At 48.0% G+C, this 22,051-nt stretch overlaps 1 protein-coding gene across 1 annotated transcript in view; it reads right to left on the bottom strand.

The window, feature by feature from the left end:
- LOC126520797 (probable cationic amino acid transporter) overlaps positions 1 to 22,051 on the bottom strand; it is a 184,565-nt gene that overhangs the window by 64,189 nt on the left and 98,325 nt on the right. Inside the window, exon 3 of the mRNA XM_050169586.2 lies at positions 828 to 981. Within this exon, the coding sequence (XP_050025543.1) occupies positions 828 to 981 (154 nt within the window). The remainder of the gene's footprint in view (positions 1 to 827; positions 982 to 22,051) is intronic.

The following is a 22,051-nucleotide window of genomic DNA, read 5'->3' as shown; positions in this document are numbered from 1 at the left end:
CAGGAAAATGGGGGTAAGCGAAGGTTGTCCTGCCTGCACCTGGCCTTCACCACGGTTGTGTAACCCACAGGTAATGGTGCCGGATTACTTCGGCCTCCCGCTTTCTCAGCTCGGGATCTTCTTCTCGTTGCTGTCGGATTGCCTGGGCTGGGGCGGCTGTAACGGCTTGATCGGCGCGCCGACGGCGAGGCCTTTCACGGGCAAGTTCTCGCCGCCACTCGTCGAATGCTGGCGGTTCCTCGGAGGAACGCAGAACACGTGGGCGTCCCATCCGCTTTCCGAGAATGAACTGAACAAGAATGAAGCCCGCGCAGCGCGCGCGAAATATTTTCCTGCCCTTTCCCTCCCCGGTGGAAGCGAAACGGCTCTGATTGGTTGCGTAAGTGGCATGAGCGCGCACCTATGCGGCTGGAATCCTTGATAATGACTCACGCTCCGGCGCAGCTGTCAACTCATCAAAGCGCCCTTTTCCGCAGCTGCTCTGCTCTGGGAGCAACTTTTTTTTTCGTGACCACAACGCCACCGAAACTTGTGAGACAATACAAGCTTCGCTTGAAAAAAAAAAAAACACTAAACAAAGCAGCAAGAACACCACACATTATACTGACAGTGTATGCGCGGGACAGCCTCCTTCATGAAGTCTTTTCGTGAAAAACAAACGCTGCTCGGCCACTTTTCTCACTCGCTTGGTTTTGAAACAACCTCACGGTAAGGGGCTCCCTGGATGGCGCCCTCCAACTCCGAGAGTATATACCCAAAGTTTGCAATGGGGCCCTTAGGTAAAGGCCGCTGGTGGCGCGAATTCGCTCTCAGATGGCGCGACTCACCCGAGAAGAGCGATGCGATGGCGGCTATGATGAAGGAGAAGATGACCCCTGGGCCGGCGAAGTTTCTCGCCACCATGCCGGCCACCAGGTACATGCCGGTGCCCACACAGCTGCCCACGCCCAGTGAGGTCAGGTCCAGCGTCGTCAGGCATCGCTGCGCAAGGACCAGAACGGGCGCGGACGTTCGCATTGAACGTACAAGACATAAAGTACGCGTGGCAGAGAGCCGCCTATATTAGACCATTATGCAGTTTCCGAACGCTCTCAGAGACTCGATTCAATCAACCGGCCACGTTGGCCCAGTGTGCGGCGGTACCCTGTGCGAGAGAGCTATGTGTTTATTCTAACCATCTTAAGCGAAAATTTTATTGATGATCTTCCTTTTTTTTATCGCCGATTTTACACCAAGGTTACCTCTTTTGTTCGTTTCACTGGCTATTGGTAGCTAAAGGTGTAACGAAGCAGGCAAACAAAGACCTAAGCGTCGTCCCCCCCCCCCCCCCCCCCCATTTTTTTTTCAACGATGCGGACTGATAGACAGGATCTTGTCGCAAAGTTTGAGCGAAAAACAAAGCATCGAGAAACGCAATATGCTACGTTAACGTTGTTCGACTGCGTGTCCAGTTCTCTGTAGTTGGATCGCCGAAGCTAACTCGTACGAATGTGCGGGTATTCGAAACTTTCGAATGAGCAATCGAATATTTTTACTATTCGATACGGCCAGCCCTCAAATCCAATAGTGCCGCTTTCATTAGATCCCCGAATCGAAGAGTCACCGCTCTAAGACCCGAATATTTTCCCAATACTTTACGTCGTCTACGGTACGCGACCGAAAAATTACATAGTAAAAAAGTGCGATAACTTACGTCCTAGGAAGAGACAATGTACTAGACCACGCTTCCTCGCTTCATACAGCTCTACTTCCTTCTTTTTTTGCTAAACACGATCACTCGCAATAAAATGTTTTTTAGACTTGGTATTCGGAAGTTGGTATTGTTCAGTATAGTATTATAAATGTGCCACTTGTGAATCCACTCATCAGATTAAATAAATAATTTTTTTATCGATCTGGTAATTGCAGGAGAGGTTGACGACTTTATTGGCGCCGGATAGACCTCTTCGTAGGGTAAGGAAAACTAAATGCACGAAAACATTGGGGCATTCAAATATCACAAACAATCGTGAAGTTCCCTACAAAAAAATAAAAGAAGTCACAGAAAAAGGTGAAATAACACTAAGAGACACAGTTCCGTAAACACGAGAGAGTTCTCAAACACGCACATAAGTTGACATTTTTTTGCAGATGAGGGGGCAGACGAACGTGCACATATCTACATAAAAAAAGGACCCGAACAACAAATAACAAAATCGGACATGAATTACAAATATACAGACGTGAGCTACCCACATACGATCTGTGGTACTAAAAAGTAATAGTGTCGTCATTCACGATCATTTAGTATGTACCTATTTTTGTATTTTCCACGAATACATTAAAAGCCACAAGTGCTTTTTTCTGTAGCTCCATTGTTGGCCATGAACCAAGGACACCTTTTATTGTAGCATATATTGTACAATATTAAAACCATCTCCCGTGAGCATTCGTACTAGAGAACACGACCTTGTATGATAATTCATAACCCCGTAAGGTTCGAAGAGCCATGAGCTTACGAACAATCTGCTTAGTTACTACTGGGCTCCCGTCGTGTTTTTGATAAAGCATCCTTTGTAATGTGCAGCATAATAATGACAGAAACTGTCCACGGTTGTGGATACCAGGGTGTGAAAATTGTTGGTGAGAAGACTGCATATCATTCGCAAACTACTGGGAAAAAAAATCCATCTTCGACTCGATTTGTTTCCCCTGTAGCACGATTCGATTTGTATCCCATTCAGTCTCGAAACATGCCGTTCGCGCACACCTGGTCTCGGCCAATCCTGGGAAAGAGGGCCACCTGGGATAGCCTCTGACGGAGGGCTTCTAAAGAAGTTGCACAGAGCTCCGCCAGTGCATTCGACAAAACTTGTTTTTTTTTTATTGAAGTCGGTCCTGTGCTGTTGAAGTCGTGCCTCCTGAAGTTGCCGGTCTCGCTCATGTAGACGTGTGAGCAATCTTGCAGATGGTACGACGTACACGACGCCTGGGAACTTGTCCACGTCCCGGCGGTCCTCCACGTTGACTTGCTCGTGCCTTGAGTTTCCGCGACGGAACTCGGGCGCGAGTTGAACTGGAGAGAAGCACGTGTGACTGCCAAGGAGAAGAATACATTAAAATAGTTGAATGTTAGTCTTGTTGGTATTTTTGACGTGAGAGCCATCTTGAAATACCGCTTAACGGGACGGCACGACGGAAAGGAAGACGGACACAGGCACCGTGTTCGTCTTCCTTTCCGTGGTGCCGTCCCGTTGCGCGCTATTTCGAGATGAATCCAGCCTCGCGCATTTATCTTTAATCATTGATCATCCAAACCACGCCCTGCGCGCTTAATTGCAACGACGGCGGTCTTCCGCCCGTGTATGACGGATGCCTTAATGATAATAATCCCTCACGTGGGGGAGCTCAAACGTTAAAAACGACTTGCATCTTTTTTTTCTTCATATTTGGTGTTGTCCTGAACCCTTTCTTTAAAAATGTATCATGTCGACCAGACGGGCTTCCCTCACACGCTCGACTTGAGTTTGCATTAATGTCGTACGCATGCGTGATCTATCTATCTATCTATCTATCTATCTATCTATCTATCTATCTATCTATCTATCTATCTATCTATCTATCTATCTATCTATCTATCTATCTATCTATCTATCTATCTATCTATCTATCTATCTATCTATCTATCTATCTATCTATCTATCTGTCTGTCTGTCTGTCTGTCTGTCTGTCTGTCTGTCTGTCTGTCTGTCTGTCTGTCTGTCTGTCTGTCTGTCTGTCTGTCCTATCTATCTATCTATCTATCTATCTATCTATCTATCTATCTATCTATCTATCTATCTATCTATCTATCTATCTATCTATCTATCTATCTATCTATCTATCTATCTATCTATCTATCTATCTATCTATCTATCTATCTATCTATCTATCTATCTATCTATCTATCTATCTATCTATCTATCTATCTATGTCACGCTACAGCATGTCAGGTGTTTCCGTTGCTCGCTAGCGGTATGTTTTGCGAGTACATTTCGAGCCAGCGACAACTCATCAACGCACCCGGAAGCCCCTTGTTGCCGCGGCTTGGCAGCGCGTGCGCACGGAGCATCGGGTGCCCGTCGGCAACTTCTGCAGACAACCGGAGATTGAGCCGGGCCGTAAATTATAGAGAGAGCAACCGTGGTGGCGTGCACTCCTTTCGCGCCAGCGCCGGGCCCAATCGATGCGCCTCGTTCGCGGGGCGCCTGCCGGTCGTCGTCGTACGATAGTAGAGGCACGACGCGGAAGTGTTGCGGGCCTGGCTGCAACATTAGCGACGCCTTCCAAAGAGCCCCGAGTACGCAAACAGGAAAGGATGCCGTTGCGTGCCAGCTCGTCCTGATTATTAAAGCGAAACTTTCTTCGCCTCTTCTCCCGGCTTTCCGGCTGCTGCTGCTGCTGCTGCTGCTGCTGCTGTTATGGTCTTGCCGCGCGTGCCGCTGGGTTTATTGCAACACCACCAGATGGCGCTGGCGGGCGCGCGTCCCGGCCGGCGCTGCCGCAGGCCGGGATGCTTTCCTATGCGACAAACGAATGCAGGTTCTGGGCCGTGGAGGTCGGCTGCTGGGCTTTGATAGTGTAGACATTACGATCGTCCATAGCTTGAAGAGAGTGCTTAGAGCTGGCGTCTTTACAACGTGCTGGTCACGTATGCAGAAGCAGCGCGTAAACCCGCGCCAGCGAAATGGCTACAAAGCGTGCACTCAGCGTCGAGGACACCTATAGGTCCGAAAGAAGCGTCGCGCGGAACAGGAGCGTCTTCGCTGCGCAGCGAAACGGGGTGCAGACCGCGAATGTATGTGTATAATGTGAACATACAATAACATAAATTGAATTACGTACAGCCCCGTAATTCGTTTAAAGTTTAACGCTTCTGCCACAGTGCGATGTGCCATGTGACGCAATGATAATTCACAATAACCCTCTCCGAGATTATGCACAACGGCGCACAACAACGCCTCAAGCAAACCCGCCTCCCTGTATGTTCTGTGGACTACGCAGACAAACAGCAGTGGTGCGCGCAAGGTAACGTGCCACATCAACTCGCCACTCGCCTATTGGACTAAACGCCGAAGAAGTTACACATTCGCCGCCAACATCACCGCTAATTAGGGTCCATCAAAGCAAAGAGCATACAACGCTTCGCTTACACCGATTCCCACAGTGCGTGGGATCCACCATTTTTTTTTTATTATTTCATTCTCTACCCGTCTCCCTCGCTTACCTTCTTTACCTCCTCATTTTTCCGAATCGACCTTTCCCACCATTTGCGGCGAAACGGTTCAAGTGACTCCCGCATCCGCTTTCATGCGGCAAACGGTGCGATGGCGTGCCGGGTATCAAATGTCGATCGAAGAACGCAAACGGCGTCGGAGTACCAAATATTTGCTTCGAAACGTAACTATCGATGATTATAAAATAAAAGTTAGCTCGCGTATACGTATACCTCCACTCGAATAGACAACTTCTCTGCGCGGTCATTTTTTAACCAGTAATTCATAATTATTGCTTCTCACGCAGGCGTTTTCCCGGCTACACGTTTTAGGTAGCTTATGTAGTTTAGATTTTAAGCGCTTGTACTGCTTAAACTGGCTTAGACAGGCTGTGCTGCTTGTACGTGGTCCAGCAGCACAGCCCGCCTGGGAGCCCCGAAGCTGCCGCGTCACTGGAGCGTCGATGACGAATCGTGAAACGCTTAGAACAACCAGCAAACAGCCCCCTGGTACATTTACGACCAACGGTGCGAGAGCTCGTTTATACAGCTTCGCTGCCATTGAAGTATCACCTACTCAGATTAGCATACATCTGCGAAGATATTTTTTTTCTTTTTTTTTCGTAATTGACGCCCGGTGTCCTCGATTCGTCCCACTGTGGGCGAATGAACGTCAGGTCACGTTGCCGTTACGACTACACTGCGTGACACCAAGCAACGCTTCCTAGATAGCAGGCCTGTGCACTCTGTTTTATGACGTTGTGTTGCTTGGACCGAAATTTCCACTGCCAAGCCCGGTTTAACGAAAGCAGTGACGTTCAAATTACCGTGGGTAACTCGGCAGCAGCAGCATGTCCATGAACAGCAGGTTGCCACTATGCCTCAGGAGAAACGTATATAACAGCTGTGTCTTACCAGTACTCACGTATGGGGCAGAAACCTGGAGGCTTACGAAAAGGGTTCTGCTTAAATTGAGGAAGACGCAACGAGCTATGGAAAGAAGAGTGATGGGTGTAACGTTAAGGGATAAGAAAAGAACAGATTGGGTGAGGGAACAAACGCGGGTTCATGACATCTTAGTTGAAAACAAGAAAAAGAAATGGGCATGGGCAGGACATGTAATGAGGAGGGAAGAAAACCGATGGTCATTAAGGTTAACGGACTGGATTCCAAGGGAAGGGAAGCGTAGCAGGGGGCGGTAGAAAGTTAGGTGGGCGGATGAAATTAAGAAGTTCGCAGGGACGACATGGCCACAATTACTACATGACAGGGGTAGTTGGAGAAGTATGGGAGAGGCCTTCGCCCTGCAGTGGGCGTAACCAGGCTGATGATGATGATGACTCGGGAACATCGCCATTAGATTCGATGGCAGTCGGGCAAGGTAGCATGACGTCATGGATCGACGTGCACCAGCCTTGTGGCATCACAGATGCGTTGCTCCAACACTGTGTAGCGCAGGGAAGCGCTCATGTCAGCCAATCAGTAACAAGAACCGATAGCGCGCTCTGAGGAGAGCAGAGGGCTCGCCCACTGCGCGCTGCGAATCTTTCCGACTAGCTTCCATACAATCGTAGTCGCGGCGCGGAAGGTGATTAACGGCGGACAAAGGAGGAGCCTTTCTTCTGGCTCTCCCTTTCTGGCTAGCTGAGGTGACCCCTAGCTTTCGCCTCACTAGTCAAGGTTGGCGATAGGAACTTTAGAGTCGGCAAAAAAAAAAAAAAAAAAATTCATTCTTACACACCTCATTTGAAACACTTGAAGTCACAGAAAGGTTTGTCATAAAAAAAAAAGGTTATGCAAATCCAACGCACGTTTTGGAATTCTGGTGAAGCGGTTACTTAAACGCTTGAGACTAAACGCGATGAGTACAATAGTCACTATTGTCGTGTAGGGAACGCTTAATCTCGTGGAATGTTTTGTGCACCGTATACCGGTCCCAACTTTGAAGTGATGCACCGTCTACGTTTGCGGGCTATGACACCACCGTCCGCAGTCTAAGCCGAGATGCAAACAGTGCGAATGTGCGCTGTGTGAGACCTTGACGCAGCGACGTCACGAGCACGAAGGGGAATGTTTGTCGAGGAAAGAATGGGCGAGGACAGACGTGGTGCTGGGAGAACTGCGACGCGAAAGGCACGGAGTTACGGTTTGGCCTTTGTTCTTTTTACCATCTCGTAACTATGTCCATGGCTTTTTGGAAACTCGAGCACGCGGACGTGCTACGTGACGTGAGGCCATACGCGGCCAAGGTCACGAAAGTCTAGGAGGATGCGCTAAGAAAGCTTTAACAAAAAAACTGAAGACTCTCGGCATAAAACAGCGAGTGAAAGGACACGATATGACATATACGTACCTACCAACATGTGAATTTATATTCGTGAAAATTCTGTGGACACCACGACACCTTGTTAACTTCAAAATTAATAAATGTCCTGTCGATACCGACACCAACGTGGTTGAGCAGTCGGGGTGGGGGAGGCAGGTTGAGGCACGGAATAAGTAGCACGCACTTTTTTAAACATTTCCCACCGCACAGGCGTTTTATGGAAAACATAGGCACTTTATTGACGACTATTTACCTCTACAGCAGCGCACAAGCGGCGGCAAACTTGGACGTACATGACTTTTACAAGCAACAAGCTGTGTTTAAATCAAAGCTACTTTATCCACCACATTGTTGTTGCTGATTTTGCCTGCTTCAGAAACTGCTCTGTACAACCTTTTTTCGAAGGAAGGTGCTCGCATTTTCATCCGTCTTACCTGCGGAAGACTCCTAGCGGAAGGTTCGGAGACGGACGAGTGAAACTTTATTTTTTAACCAAGTTTATTTTTCGTCATACTTGACGCAACTTTCGCAAAAATCACGAAAGGATCCCAAATTCCTAAACATTACGAAACTAAATTCGGGAGCGTTTTGTCAGGTATGCATATATCGTCAAACCTAAAAGCGCGCGAGATAGGCAGACACAGAGACGGAGTTGAGCGCCTCAACGCTGTGTTCCGCTACATCTCGTTGTCCGTATTTCTCGCACTCTCAGTTCAAGCAATGCAGTAGCATATAAACAGAAGTCCAAGCATCCGCTATTGTGCCACGTAGAAGGGATGCGTGTATGTTCGATAATTTCGGATACCATATCGAATACTGCTTTATTTGACTCGTTGCCCAAATCGAACAGTGATTATATATAAGTAAAGATATATTTTCTTCGAATAGATTTCGGATATTCCAAATCGCCAAGCATGCGCTATCGAGCATGAAATTGAAGCGAAAGTGCAACAAATTCGAGCCGGTAGAAAGAGAAACCCTATAACGCGAGAAGTTTTGTAGTGAAGCTCGCTATACGATTCGCGGGGAGCCAGGATTTTCCGACATAGCGCTACCATTCGCACTCACCAAAGAGTGCGGATAAGTTGCTTATTGTCGCCTATAATATGCCCTTCGTGGTTTTAGCAAACAACCCCTCATATAACGTGCAATGCAGTGCGACAAAGCTTACTAACGTTGTGACTACACGAGGCTGGGAAGACGGATGTATATTAACGGTGAGAAACTGCAATTCATTATTGCGTCAGACACTATACGCGTCTGGCACTACATTCGATTCGCATTCGACGTTCGGTCTAGGAAACTGCGATTCGCACACACCTTCGCACATGACAAGTTTAGGTCCATTTTCTCTCTGTCTTCTCACTCTCTTTCACTCCCCCTCCCCTCCCCACGTGTAGGGTAGCAAACTGGACTCGTTCTGCTTAACCGCCCTACCTTTCCTCTCTCTCTCTCCAAGTGCATTTTGCACGCGATGCCACTAATATATTTACTACGTGCTCTTGCTGAACCAACACCATTCAGGTGATTGCTGATGAACCTGCGCTCAATCCGGCGCAGTAGCTTAGTGGCTATGCCGTTGCACTGATAATTCTCGAGGTATCGGGTTCAATCCACGGCCATGTCGGCGCGTTTCGATGGGGGCGAAATGCATGAACGCTTGCGTACTTAGATTTACGAGCACGTTGAAAAACCCCGGGCAGTCAAAATTAATCCGAGATCTCCCACTACGGCCAGCCTCATATAATCAGATAGTGGTTTAGACACGTTAAGCCCAATAACTTAATCTTATCCTACACTCAGCAAGGCACATGTAGTACTTGCCTTTATGAAGCCGTTGCGTTTTATCTGGCGTTCTAATGGATGTCCCATATTGCATGTATGCACTCAGCGGATGACGGCTATTGCTTCTGAAATTTTGGTGCGCACGCTTGCGTGTCCTTGAAATTTATTTTATTGTATATTTTTGTGTGCAATTAGACATATGACATACAACAGGCTTAAAACCAGAAGCTCTTCCCCCACCCCCTCAGAAGAAAGAGTTTTAAACCAAAACAGAGAGAGATAGAAGTGGCACTTTATGAAAAAGGGAAAGGTTAGCATTGTCTTCAGTGAAATATCAGCGCCGGTCACTAATATCTCTTCCTTCTCACCCTTTCCGGCATCGTTAACGTCTTCCGCATACCGTTCTGACGTCAAAAATAGGAGACGGTCATCGGACTACAGTGACAAGCGGATCTACCTAACTTCTTCTAGTTCTGCTTCTATCGGTTCAAGTTTGCTTCACTCCTGGCAATTTTGCCCAGTGACGTCGCATATAATGAGGAAAACTCAGATTACAGCGGCAAGCGGAGGCCTTATACCTCCCTAGCGTCTCCCATTCCCGCCGTCATAGAGTTTCTCACTATAACACCTAGAGGGTAATCTGGCGCCACCGTCTATGGGAGTTTCTTAAGGGGGCACCGTGCTGTCATGGGAATGACGGTATATGTGTCTGCGAGGCTCGTGTTGGCTGGTGTTGTAAGAGGCTTCATCTAAAACGTGGATATGGCTACGCAAATAACGCGTTCTCAAAGTAAAATCTTCATAAAATGTTTCCATTCACGCATATTACATCTTTACTCACCCACGATGCATGAGCAAGTGAAGAAAAGCAAGAACAGACGACCAACTGTTTCAAAGCGAGCGCGAACCCTGTCGTCTGTCCTCCAACTTTAGCGGCCCGCTGATACTTTTTACGTAACATGTAGTCGTACACACAATAACAAGTTCTCAAAGTTAAACAAAACATGTTTTCGCGTAATAATAAAACTAAAACAGCTTTTCACGTGCTGTTCTAGTAGAAAATGAATAATTGTGACAGACGGAACGGTACTTGCCAAGCGCGTCTTCAAGGCGTCCTGTCTCTTCGAGAACGATGCCAATCCGAATCCACAATATACCGGCATTCCCATGCATACCACAGCGCAGCAGCGCCAGATTTCCCTCTAGGTAATGTAGTGAGAAACTCTATGCCCGCCGTCTTAACGCCTACAACGCTTTGACGCGTTTCTTACACTAACGACGCGATAAATAACGCAGACACTTCAGATTGCGCAGAAAAATTCAGACGGTGCCATACATTATGTCCTGCTTTTTTTGCTTCATCTCTTACGCTCCTTCTCAGTTTATCAATCCTTCATTTGACGTCATCTATAGGGAAGGGAGTTCAGATTACAGCGACTACAAGGCCGTGCCTATATGGCGTGCGAGCCAGCCGACGGAGTTGGCTGAGTAATGCGGCCATAAATTCGAGCCTGTTGCAAACACCTTGAACATGGTGCCAGAAAAGAGAGGCGCTGCAGAGCGTGTCGTTCGGTTTAAAAATCAAACGGAGGGTAATGAATAAGATCGTCGTCCGGGTCTGTCGTATGGTCGAAAACGGGTCCTATACCGGGCAGAAAGAGTAATGTTTAATTAAATAAGGGCACTAGGAGCCGTATCTCTGGCTTTGGCGGCATCTCCTGCAGCATGTTCGGCATATTCAGAGAACTTCCACACCCAAGGAGGACCGCATGGCTACATGGTAACAGTGCCGACAGCAAGGACAAAACGCTGTTTCAAAATTTGCAAATTAAGTTTCCCTGCCTTTCATTTCTTTCTTTCTCTCTCTATTGCTAAGCGCTAGGGGAAAGGAGATCGGGGAGAAAAATAGGAAAGACAATGCACCAACGATAATGATTACTATTGTTAATAATGCGATTAAGATTCTTAATCTACTTCACCCACTTTGGCGTGCAGCTGCAGTCTGCTACCTAGCCGCTACATGTCGTTTTCACTCGCGAAAAAAAAAAAGAAAGGGGCGGGGGTAATTACATGCCCGACTGATAAATATGGGAACACCCGCTGTTATAGCTGACAAAGAAAATTAAAGTTTCGCGCCTGAAAATGACGCCCTCGTGCAATTGCACCGTAGTTCACTAGAAGTCAGATATGCTGAGCCCCAATGCTGCGGTGCACCAGCGCGACAAAACTGGCTGTGGGCGTTCAGTGAAGCTTTGTCTGTGGCCTCCGAAGGTATAGACGCTGTGGTCTGTGGATGTGCTAATGCGATTAGCATTCTTTTAGCCTACTTGCCCTACTACACATGGGAAACAAAGGTGTGTAAAGCAATGTGTGTATGAGAGGTATAATTCTGTTCTGTACTTGCAGTGTATTACATGTGTGTGGTGTGTTTTGACTGTTCACAATATCTGGCTTTATATATGCGTACGTGTACTGAACTCATGCGCAAAACTTTGCGATTCGTGTACTGTCGGACTGTATATTATTTTTATTCATCCAGTGTTCTATTGAGTGTCATATTTTGTGTCGTTATTCTCACTTTTTACGCAAATTTGTTTCCTTTGCCAAGTGACAAGGAGTAACCGGTGCCACCATAAAGGCGCCAACCTCTGCTAATATTCATTTCAATAAAAAAAAATTGTGTGTGTTTGTGTGTGTGTGTGAGAGAGAGAGAGAGAGAGAGAGAGGGGGAGGGAGAGAGAGAGCTAGAGGGCTCCTGTATAAAGCCCGGGGCTCCGTATCTCATGAGAGCAAGGAGGCTTTAATAATCACGTGGGAAGCGCTATTTCAGTCGAATGTGTATGCAGCTCGGCGTCGCTCTGCCTCCGCGTATCGATTTTATACGCTGAGCCATAAACACTCTGTTATCACGTCCTAGAACGTTGCCCCGCGGGTATGCGCTTTGATTTCCGGGGTCGTGCATAAGTACAGCGGGGTCGTTGTGCAGCACAGAATGCCTGCGCCGACACCGTGAAACGCCACGCCGAATAAAGCGGCTGCCCAAATGCCGTTTTATAAGCTTCCCGCTTAACCAGCATTGTTCCGCACGGACCTTTGGGGGTTAGCAGTCGAAGGAATCACAATACGTGGACTGGTAGCGGGATCGGTCACGCGCGATGCGCCATGCGTATGCGCGAAACGCCGACAACGCCGCCTGTCGCCAAGATGGGAAGAGGGACAGTTATCGTCTTTGCATATGCCTCCGCCCTATTAGGCTAAGCACCGGACGCAACAGCCGCGTCACATCAGGGAGGAGCTTTGCGCCAATCCTAAATCTCTCGCATGCGTAATCATGCGAACGACAATTAAAACTTGGAGTCGGGCATCTCGGAGTACAGACACGCTAGAAGAACTCGTCCAACTGATCCTCTGTAGAAGCACGACTGCCTCTAACTTTTCAATACAAACATAGACACTTACTGCAGTCGACAAAAGTTAATTATTCTATTTTAGTTAACTGAGCTGCTAACAGCGATAATTATCATTTCACTTGGTGCCCCCCTGGCCGCATAACTTATTTGCACAGCTGGTCTTCGCGTGCCTCCCAGTGCCTCATTTGAAGAAAAACATAGAGCTTAATTTTGAACACCCGGTACTATAGGTAGCGATCTTTGAATATTTGTTACTTATTTTTGTTATTTATTTGTAGTTTTTATATTTGTTATATTTGTTATATTGTTATATTTATTTGTTATTTGAACTTTGTTATCACTTCACCTCCCCTCCCCTCTCTCCCCAGCGTAAGGTAGCAAACCGGATCTTCCCCTCTGTTTAACCTCCCTGCCTGTGCCCTTTCCTCTGTCTCTCTCTCCCTCTCTCTCTCTCGAATATTTCAGAATATGATTAGATAGAAAGGACACGAATGGAAAAAATTTAGCAGTGAGCGACGTTGGGATAGTTGGTGATGCCTGCCTTCTGAAGCGTGATACACTGTAAAATAATTCGCTCCCTTAAAGGGTGAATAAGCAGGTAACTTATTTCACAGTGTATACAGCGCAGCGAGAAAAATACGCAGGTAGGGAGAAGACAACACAGGCGCTGACCTTACAACCGTGGCTTTATTGCAGCCAGGCAATACAGCATAGCGAGCACAGCTCTACGCATGCGCGCATTCTCGTCGCGAACGATTTATAATGCGTCGATGATAAAATGCGTCAACAGAAAAATGGAGAAGAAACAAAAAAATTACCAGTAACCTAGTATGTATGTCTTGAAATTACGGTGAAGGAACGTAAGCCACGCTACGTTTGAGAGGAAGAGAGAGATGCCTTCGATGGCCCCAAAAGAAGCACCAAAATAAAACGAAGCAAGAAAAGTGACTACAAATGCTAAAACGGGGATGGCAGACGAATATTCCACGCCCCCGTTGACAGGGTCGCTTGGCGGCGCAATGTCAACCTGGTCGTTCGCTTGCTTCGCGACTCTCGCTGTAATTAAAAAAAAAGATAAGCAAGGATCTGCGAGTTAATTAGTGCTCCGCGATGAGAACGTGGCCACCGGGGCGAAATTTATGTAGACCAGACGTCGCAAGACCAGGCGAGAAGAGGTGATTAAGGAGAGCACATTACTTAAACACCACGTTCGGAAGCGGCGACAAGAAAAAAAAAAAAAAAAAAGAAGCTTGCGCGTTTGTTATCACGTCGCCTCTTGAAATGTTAAAAGAAAATTAAAAAATACGAAATAACATGTGTGGCTTAGACAGCACTGGCACTCTGTCTCCGTGATAATGTGGCGGCGGCGGAGTGGAGGCAACAGGGGTGCCCTCTGGGGCACGATAGTGCATTCAAGAGTAAGCTCCAGATATGTAAGCAGATTAGAATTTGTAAGTTTTGACGTTTCAAAACTGGGCACGGAGGGTTATGAGGGACGTACTCAAGATTTACTGCGCAAAAGGACGGAGACGCGCAAGAAGAAGGGACGACGCGAGCGCTGTCTTGCAAATGAAAGTGCCGGAGCTAAACTGACGAAATCGCCAAAGCTTTTCAGATTGGGAAGCATGCGCGTGTCGCGTGTCAGCCAGCCGTCTGTCACCCTGACTAATCAGGAGGTCGTTTTCCTAGATGATACATAACATAATTAACGCTTAATACGTAACTTCGCGCTTGTAACAGCAGTATTTTCTACCCCACTATTTGAATTCCGGGGTTTTACGTGCCACAACCACGGTGTGATTATGAGGCACACTGTAGTGGGGGGGGGGGGTCATCATGTCTCCCATCATATCGCGCGATCACTTTGGCAAGTTGTGGGGGCAAAGTAATGGAGAATATGGTCCTAGGACACTTGGAGTGGTACTTTGACTAGTACAACACCTAGTCGGATGTCATGGTGGGCTTTCGACGTGGTCGATCATCGATCGATAACGTCGTCGACCTGGTCCCCTACGTTCAGCATGAGAAATGCCGTAAGCGTCTCTGCGCTTCTTTGTTCCTCGACGTCAAAGGGGCGTATGACAACGTTACGCATGATACCATCTTCTCTGCTCTCAAAGAGGTAGGAGTGCGTGGTCAGATGTTTCAATGGTTACGCAGCTATCTTTACATAAAATCTTTTTTTGTAAGCACCAAGGAAGGCCACACTTCTCTACATTATAGCTGCCGCGGCGTCCCCCAGGGCGGTGTACCTAGGCCTGTGTTAATTAATCTAACCCTAATTTCTCTCCTTGAGCACGTGCCAAGCATAGTCAGGCTATCAATGTTCGTGGATGACATCTGCATATATATGTCTGCAGTAACGCATCTATCTACCTATCACCTATCGCCTATCTACCTGTCTAAAAAGCCAAACTGCTATGTGCCTCCAAAATCGAGGCCTGGAAATTTCCTCCGAGAAATGCGCACTAGTGCCATTTACGAGCAAACCCATTACCACCTACAGCGTAATGATAAATGGCCGAATAATACCATATGTTCGACCTTACAATTTTCTAGGTGTCATATTCGACAGGGACTTGTCATGAAGCCCTCACGTATCATGCGCGAAAAAAACGGTTGACAGGCATCTGCCACCTGTTCAAGTTTTTCACTGGCAAGACTTGGGGGAAGGTCGACAAGTGCTATTCTACAACTGTACAGGGTGCTCTTTCTCGGTTTTCTGCGGTACAGCTTGCGAGCAATAATTAACACAGGCAATACAAATCTACGCACAATACAAAGTGATCAGGCCAAAGCGCTCCGGATCTGTCTAGGCCTGCCTCAGAGTGCATCAACAGTGGTGTCTATAGCAATCGCCAGAGACCATTTTGTCGAGACCCACATCGAAATTGAAGCGCTTAGGACCCATATAAGGCATCTCGCCAGGACTCCTCGCCACCACCTAGCCTCTCTTTTTCAGCCAAACGATAACTGCACATGGTGAATCATTGCCAGCTTGTTTCACTCCTCCTGCAAGACCTTCGATTCCTCCATGGTGCCTCGCTCAGCCAAATATCATCAGCCCTTAAGCAGCTAACGTTACTACTTTTGTACGAGATACCGTGACTCTACACGCATCTACACTGATGGATCTGTCCTTCAAAACAGCTCCGCTGCGGCAATCATGATACTAGCGAAAGTTCCAACCATCAAATTTAAGATGACTCACACGACCTCATCGACTGCAGCAGAGCTTGCAGCGCTCCTTACCCCCCTTCGTTACATCGGTGATGAACCGCCACACAAGTGGACGATCTTCTGCGATTCAAAGGCGGCACTACAGTCTCTACTGTCACCTTTACGACGCGGGCCGCACGAACAGCTAGTATTTCAGATTACAGAGACGGCGCACCATATGTGTGATGCAGGCCATGAAATGACTTTCCAATGGCTTCCAAGTCCCTGCGGGATTATCGGCGATGAGTGGGCCAATCAAGCTGCCTGTTCAGCCCATACTGAGGACCACCACGTACCAATACCGCTTTCTAGAACTGACGCAGCACGGAAGCTCTGCCTGCTTGCTCGCCTGTGCACCACGCCGCAATGGAATGAGCCACATTTCAGGAATTCCTGACTATACTCCCTTGATCCCACGTTAAACCTTCGAGCCCCATCAAAGCTTCGCCTTGATTGCGCCCCGATTTCGTACCGACTCTGGTTGGGCGTTACCTCTCTCATTCACCCATTTTCTTCTCCCCTAGGGCAGGGTAGCGGGCCGTGTATTCTGATTTGGTGATCCTCCTTACCCGTCCGCTCAACGTACCTATCACTCGGATGACAGGCTACAGTTAGAGCAGCCAGCTATAGCTAGAGCCAGCCTTAGATACAGAGCGATTATTTTTTTAAAGGAAACGTAACCTTTAGCAGTAGAAAACTGTTTATAGAATTCTTTTTCTTTAGTTTTTCGTCCCCTCTGCGCGACCGTAGACGGCGAGTAGGCGTCGAAGACCCCTCATCTACTTCAAAGTAAGCAAATGCCAAATTCGTCCTACTACACAGCATGTTCAGGATACCTCTTGTGAAAGGCAGAAATGCGACTGCCACTCACATGCGTTTTCTGAAGAAGCTTTTTACCGAACGACGCATGTCTCGTTGAACACACTTTGAGGGAAAATCTGAGAAGACGTACACAAAAAGGAAAAAGAAAAAAAAAACTGCTGGTTCTCGCGTAATCGAGAGTACATGTAAGCATGAAATGGCTATCGACAAGGCAGACTAGTTGGAGATGATACTAACCACAATCGTAAAATGGGTGTAGTGCATGTTCGCAACGGCACACCACGCCATACTGTGCACTTGTCCATATGGACACAATAGTTTCCTGTCACAGACAGAACCTCATTCCAAGTCTCGTCTTGGCCAAACAGCCATCGGCCGGACGCTGCCGGCGCGCCGCGGAACTCACGGACCGCTGGCTTTGAATAGAGCACAGGCAACTCTTTCAGAGAGCAAAAAAAAAAAATGGCAATCAGGTGTATAGTGCCCTGTATCTGCCTTTTGAACGTCGCTGCTGGAAATGACAAATAAAGCTTCAGTGTAGTGGAAGTTACAGCTTGAGCTATATTGTGAACAAACATTAGCAAGCTCTCGGAAGCAATATTCTTTTGTAACTTGTTTGGACAGTAACTAGCGTATGTAATGCGGTCCTGTAGAAAGGGTTGGGGGCCAAAGGCCGCAGTTTCTTAAGTTTTGACTGGTTGCCCTGATGATCTCGTTTTGTTCTCACAAAGATGCCCGCGGATGTTCTCGTTCCATTCTCGCTTTGAATGCCCAGACAACGGTTCAGGATTTTGATTCAAGGTCTCTTGAAGGTCGCCGAAAACGAAAGCGAAAAGCATTTCATGCTTAAAAAGAACTATCCTCGTAGCACACCAGAGCGGCTGGAGTGCGACAGAGTTATCACGATAGGCCGGCCAACCCACGCCTTTAATTACATTGCCTCTGGGATTGGACGCCCCTCCCCCCCCCCCCCCCCCCCACGTTAGAAACTGTATTACAGCAATCGAGAGCGTAGCGTTTTCAACAAAAAAATGTTAGAGACAACTCTTGCGCTAGTTTCTACGGGAAGCTGGAAGTACGACGGTTCTCATCCAGCACGAAAATGATGGACAGTCCATGGGTTTGCCTAAATTTGGTCTGTATGGCTTCAAACGGCTTCGTGACTTTGCAAACTGATAATTTTCAGCAAAGGTCTGCCTTATAAGTGAAACAATTGGCAACGATTATGCAAGCATGTCGAAACTTATGGCCTCTTCGTGATTTAAAAATGAAATGACTATGACTGCTTAGAAATTCAGAAAGATACAGCGAAATAAATTACGGCACAAAAACGTCTGAAGCCACAAGCACGAAGATAAGACGAAATCCACGCACTGATCACCGTTCCCATGGTGGCTGAGCGATCTCAGCGCCCAGAGTTGCCTCTAGAAATATTCTTTGTAAAAAAGTGCGGGGACACGTTCTGAGCACTGGCAGCGTTGCACAGGTGTCAGAATCGACCGCCTAGTGCATCTGATTATACTTTGCCTCCGGTGTCGGCTAGCTCGCTCCGTTTCGCGACAACACCAACCGCGAAGGGTAGCGAGTGTTCGGTATAAGATCTCCACTAAAAAAAAAAAAAAAAACGCGTCAGCGTTAAAAAGTGAGTATTCACAACCAGAACACCGTTTACGCCCTCATATATGCGCCGTTTCTTTATCTCTTTCTCCGCAAGACACGGCACCTTTGCAAGTCCTGCAGCTTGATACGAAGCACGAACGAACTAAAGAAACCAAAATCCCGGAATAAGAGAGAGAGAGAGAGAGAGAGAGAGCTTATGAGAGGGCGTGCCAGGAGAGGTGCCAGACAGTGGGCGGTCCTAAGGGTGTCGAAAGCAGCGCCAGCACCGTCGAGGAACGGCCCGGCGCGCAACGGTGCGGCGAGAAATGATTAGCTGGACAAGCACCGCTTGGCGGGTCACCGGATCGTTAGCTACAGCGGCGCGCGCGCGCGTCCCGCGTGACCTGAGTAAACAGCGCCGGAGACAAATGGCGGCCAAAAAAAGGAAAGGGACGAAGTGGCCGTAATCGCGCCCGCCGCCTGCCCTCTTCTCCTTCTTTTCTTCCTTAGAACGTTACTGCCTGTGTACACGCTCCGTCTTAACAATTCCGCGCAGTATAGCGGAGCCTAATCTGGCAAGGCTTGGGAAGGGGCTAGGTGGTCTTTCAGAAAAGATTTATGACGTAAGAGTGGCGCGAAGCACTACACACTTTTACTCCACTTTTCCTATACCCTCGACGACGCTGCGCCGCGCTCCCACGAAGGGATGCAGAAATGAGCGTCTTTCCTCCTCTCGATCACCGTATGTAAGCGCGGGAAGAAAATGTGTGGTTAGAAAAAAGGAAGCGCGAACAAAGTAACTGGATTGTTTCTTTGCTCCAGCCAGGCGCCTATGCCATTACCGCACTTTGGCGCTTTGCGCTGGTTCAACGTCATAAACTTCGGCCAACTCGCCCGAATCGCTATACATATTCCGTAACGAGGCCGCTTGTCCGTGCCTCTCCTGTCATCCCCGTCTTCCACTCGCTTTTCGATCCATTTGTTAAGGCTACGGGACTAGGTGGCGGTCAGTCAGTGCGAGATTTTGCTGCGCGTATACCGGAGAAGCGAATAGGAAATGAAGGCTGTGCTCACACCGAGGCACCCTAGGATAGGAGGGCTCGCCCCCTGTCCGCGACTTATCGTTCCGTCAAGAGCCCGTTTAGTTTCCGTCGCACTCAGGCCTATCAGAGGTGGACAACAGAGGAGCCCTTTTCCGTTCTCACCAATGCACCTGCGCGTGCGTTTCGATCTAACTACGTGGGCTACATAAACGTCTTTTATTACTGCAATAGATCTTCGGTCGCAGCTGGGCTCTTGTGTTTGCTGGTTTCTCTGTTCGTACGTGTGACTAGAAGTGCTTAGTGAAACTTATCCTCCCACCTAGTAGGTTGATCTCGGTCCACACTTAGATGAAGGACCGTAGCCTTAACACGATGGACACAGCACAGGTGACGGGAGTTGATACGAGGAGACCGAGAGGAACGCAGTCGCCTTCCTATCACCTGTCACCTGTATTGTGTCCGTACTATTGAAATGCGCTGCCTCTCCAACGACAATGACCAGCCAACTAGCGCACCAGCATGGGTCGGCGTACTGATACTCACGCTCATTTCACAGTTGTAAAACGCGCTCTGTCTTGTGCGCTCTGTTCTTTCGCCTTTTTCCTTCCTTCCTTCCTTCCTTCCTTCCTTCCTTCCTTCCTTCCTCTCTTTCTTTCTTTCCTTTTTTCTTTCTTTCTTTCTTTCTTCCTTCCTTCCTTCCTTCCTAGGAATTGCGCACAACTAGCCCGAGCATCCAGCGTTTCTTTCATTTTACTGTATTGAGTAGAAGCATGTTTGAGTAAGGGAGCGACTGGGCGCGAGCATGAACGTGAGTGAGTGCTGGTGAGTGAGAGTGAACATGATTATACAAACCTCCCGCAGGGTGCACGTGAGACTGTGCTTATAAGAGAGCGCGAACGTGACTGAACGCGTGGGTAAAGGGTGAGTACGAGCGCGAGTGAGTTCATATACGCTGAAAAATAAAAAGAGAATATTGGTGAGTGGGTGCTAGACGAGTGCCCACCTGTTTTAGCCAACCTATATCCACCAATATCTGCCTTACCCCTTCATTCTGTCTGTCTCTCTCTCTCTCTTCATGGGCCCATCTGCTAGTTCTCTTTTCTGATTGACCAACGCGACCGGTGGCTTTCACCGCACTGCGAGCGGTTACTGAGGCGAAGTATACGAGGCGGAGCGGGAAAAAAAAAGAGAGAGAAACAGATGAAGGAAATCGGAAGAGGCGCAGAGGGCACGAGTTGAGTACAGCTGAGCTGTCGTGATTGCCGGCGATAATGAGACGAGACGGAAGAAAGGGGAGGCTCGAGTCAGCTTTCCTTTACGTTTCTTTTTTTTCTGGCGAGGGGGGGGGGGGCAGGCGGGGATTATTCTGAAAAGCCATTTAGTGCTCCCCGCCGACGCCACCGCCGCAGCTCTCGGAGGCACGCACTGCGCATGCACGCGCTCCTCAGAGCCGAACGAAAGAGCAGTGCCCGGCGAACGATCGAGGATGGAGAACGTGCGGATTGGCTTCAGAGGCGAAGTACACAGAACGAAAGGAAGAGTGCTACTCCGCTGTTCTTAACAGCGCCCCTCTTGGTGGCATGTTTCGGAGAGGACAAGGATGGACGTCCATTATCAGAGTGTGTGTTGGTAACCCAAGCATGTGGTCTCGCTTTCGGGAGGGGGGCTTTGGAGGCTAAAGCTCGGGCGACGAACCGGGAGAGCCTGCTGGGAGATCGTATCGCCTTAATGATCGTGGGCCGGTTTGTTGGTCTTCGACCATCGTACGAGAAACGGACAATGGAAAAAGACAGCCGAGCATGTAGAAAAAAAAAAGAAACTGTGAAATTGTATTGTGCTTGGGGATGCCTTACTGCGAAGGCCGGTGTTAACCCGCTTCATTAATTATTTTATAAGGTCTTTAGTGTCTAAAAGCAGCGTCGGGGTTGAAGTTTGGAGCTACAGGCCACAATGCGTTTCACTGCAGATATAAAGCATTTCTCGAGACTAGTACAAGGCTCGAAGTTTGTAGCAAAACGTGGCCCTTAGGGGAGTATTGGCAGACTCCAATTCTGCTATTCATATTTTTCTCTAGAGTCAATAATAAACGAAAATTGCCGTTTTTTTCAATAGTAACTATAGGTAACTCTACTGGCGATTATCGCCCAAGTTTAAATGTCCACCATTGCTATTGAAGCTTGTTCAGCAAGAATTGTAATTTTATTCCGAGTCCTCCACTATTCAATACTGTGATACTTTCGTCGAAGAAACACGCGTCATATAAGCAACAACAGTGCAGTGTGGAACAAGAGCACGTGAACTCCGCGGGATGCGTACCAAATTGCTCACCATTAGCTGTACACCTGCATCAAAAACCGGTTTCGCATAGTTATCAACAACCGTACAATAACACGCGAAAACCAACCGAGAGCACCGGGGATGAATTGCACTGGACCCAGTCCACCAAAGGATTCCATACAACTCGAGAGCCCCTCCACCTCACCAAAGAGGCAGCAGAGAGGGCCAATCGAATACGTTCGGGGGCAAACTGCGCACGCGTAAGCCGAAAGCTGCTCTGAGCGCCCCGCCGCCCCAAATTCACTGCTGAAGATTATTTAGTAGAAACGCCGTAACA

The sequence above is a fragment of the Dermacentor andersoni genome, chromosome 3, assembly GCF_023375885.2.
Source record: "Dermacentor andersoni chromosome 3, qqDerAnde1_hic_scaffold, whole genome shotgun sequence".
NCBI classification, from domain to species: Eukaryota; Metazoa; Arthropoda; class Arachnida; order Ixodida; family Ixodidae; genus Dermacentor; species Dermacentor andersoni.
The sequence above is the reverse complement of the archived record's forward strand: the minus strand, read 5'-3'. Positions and strand labels throughout refer to the sequence as shown.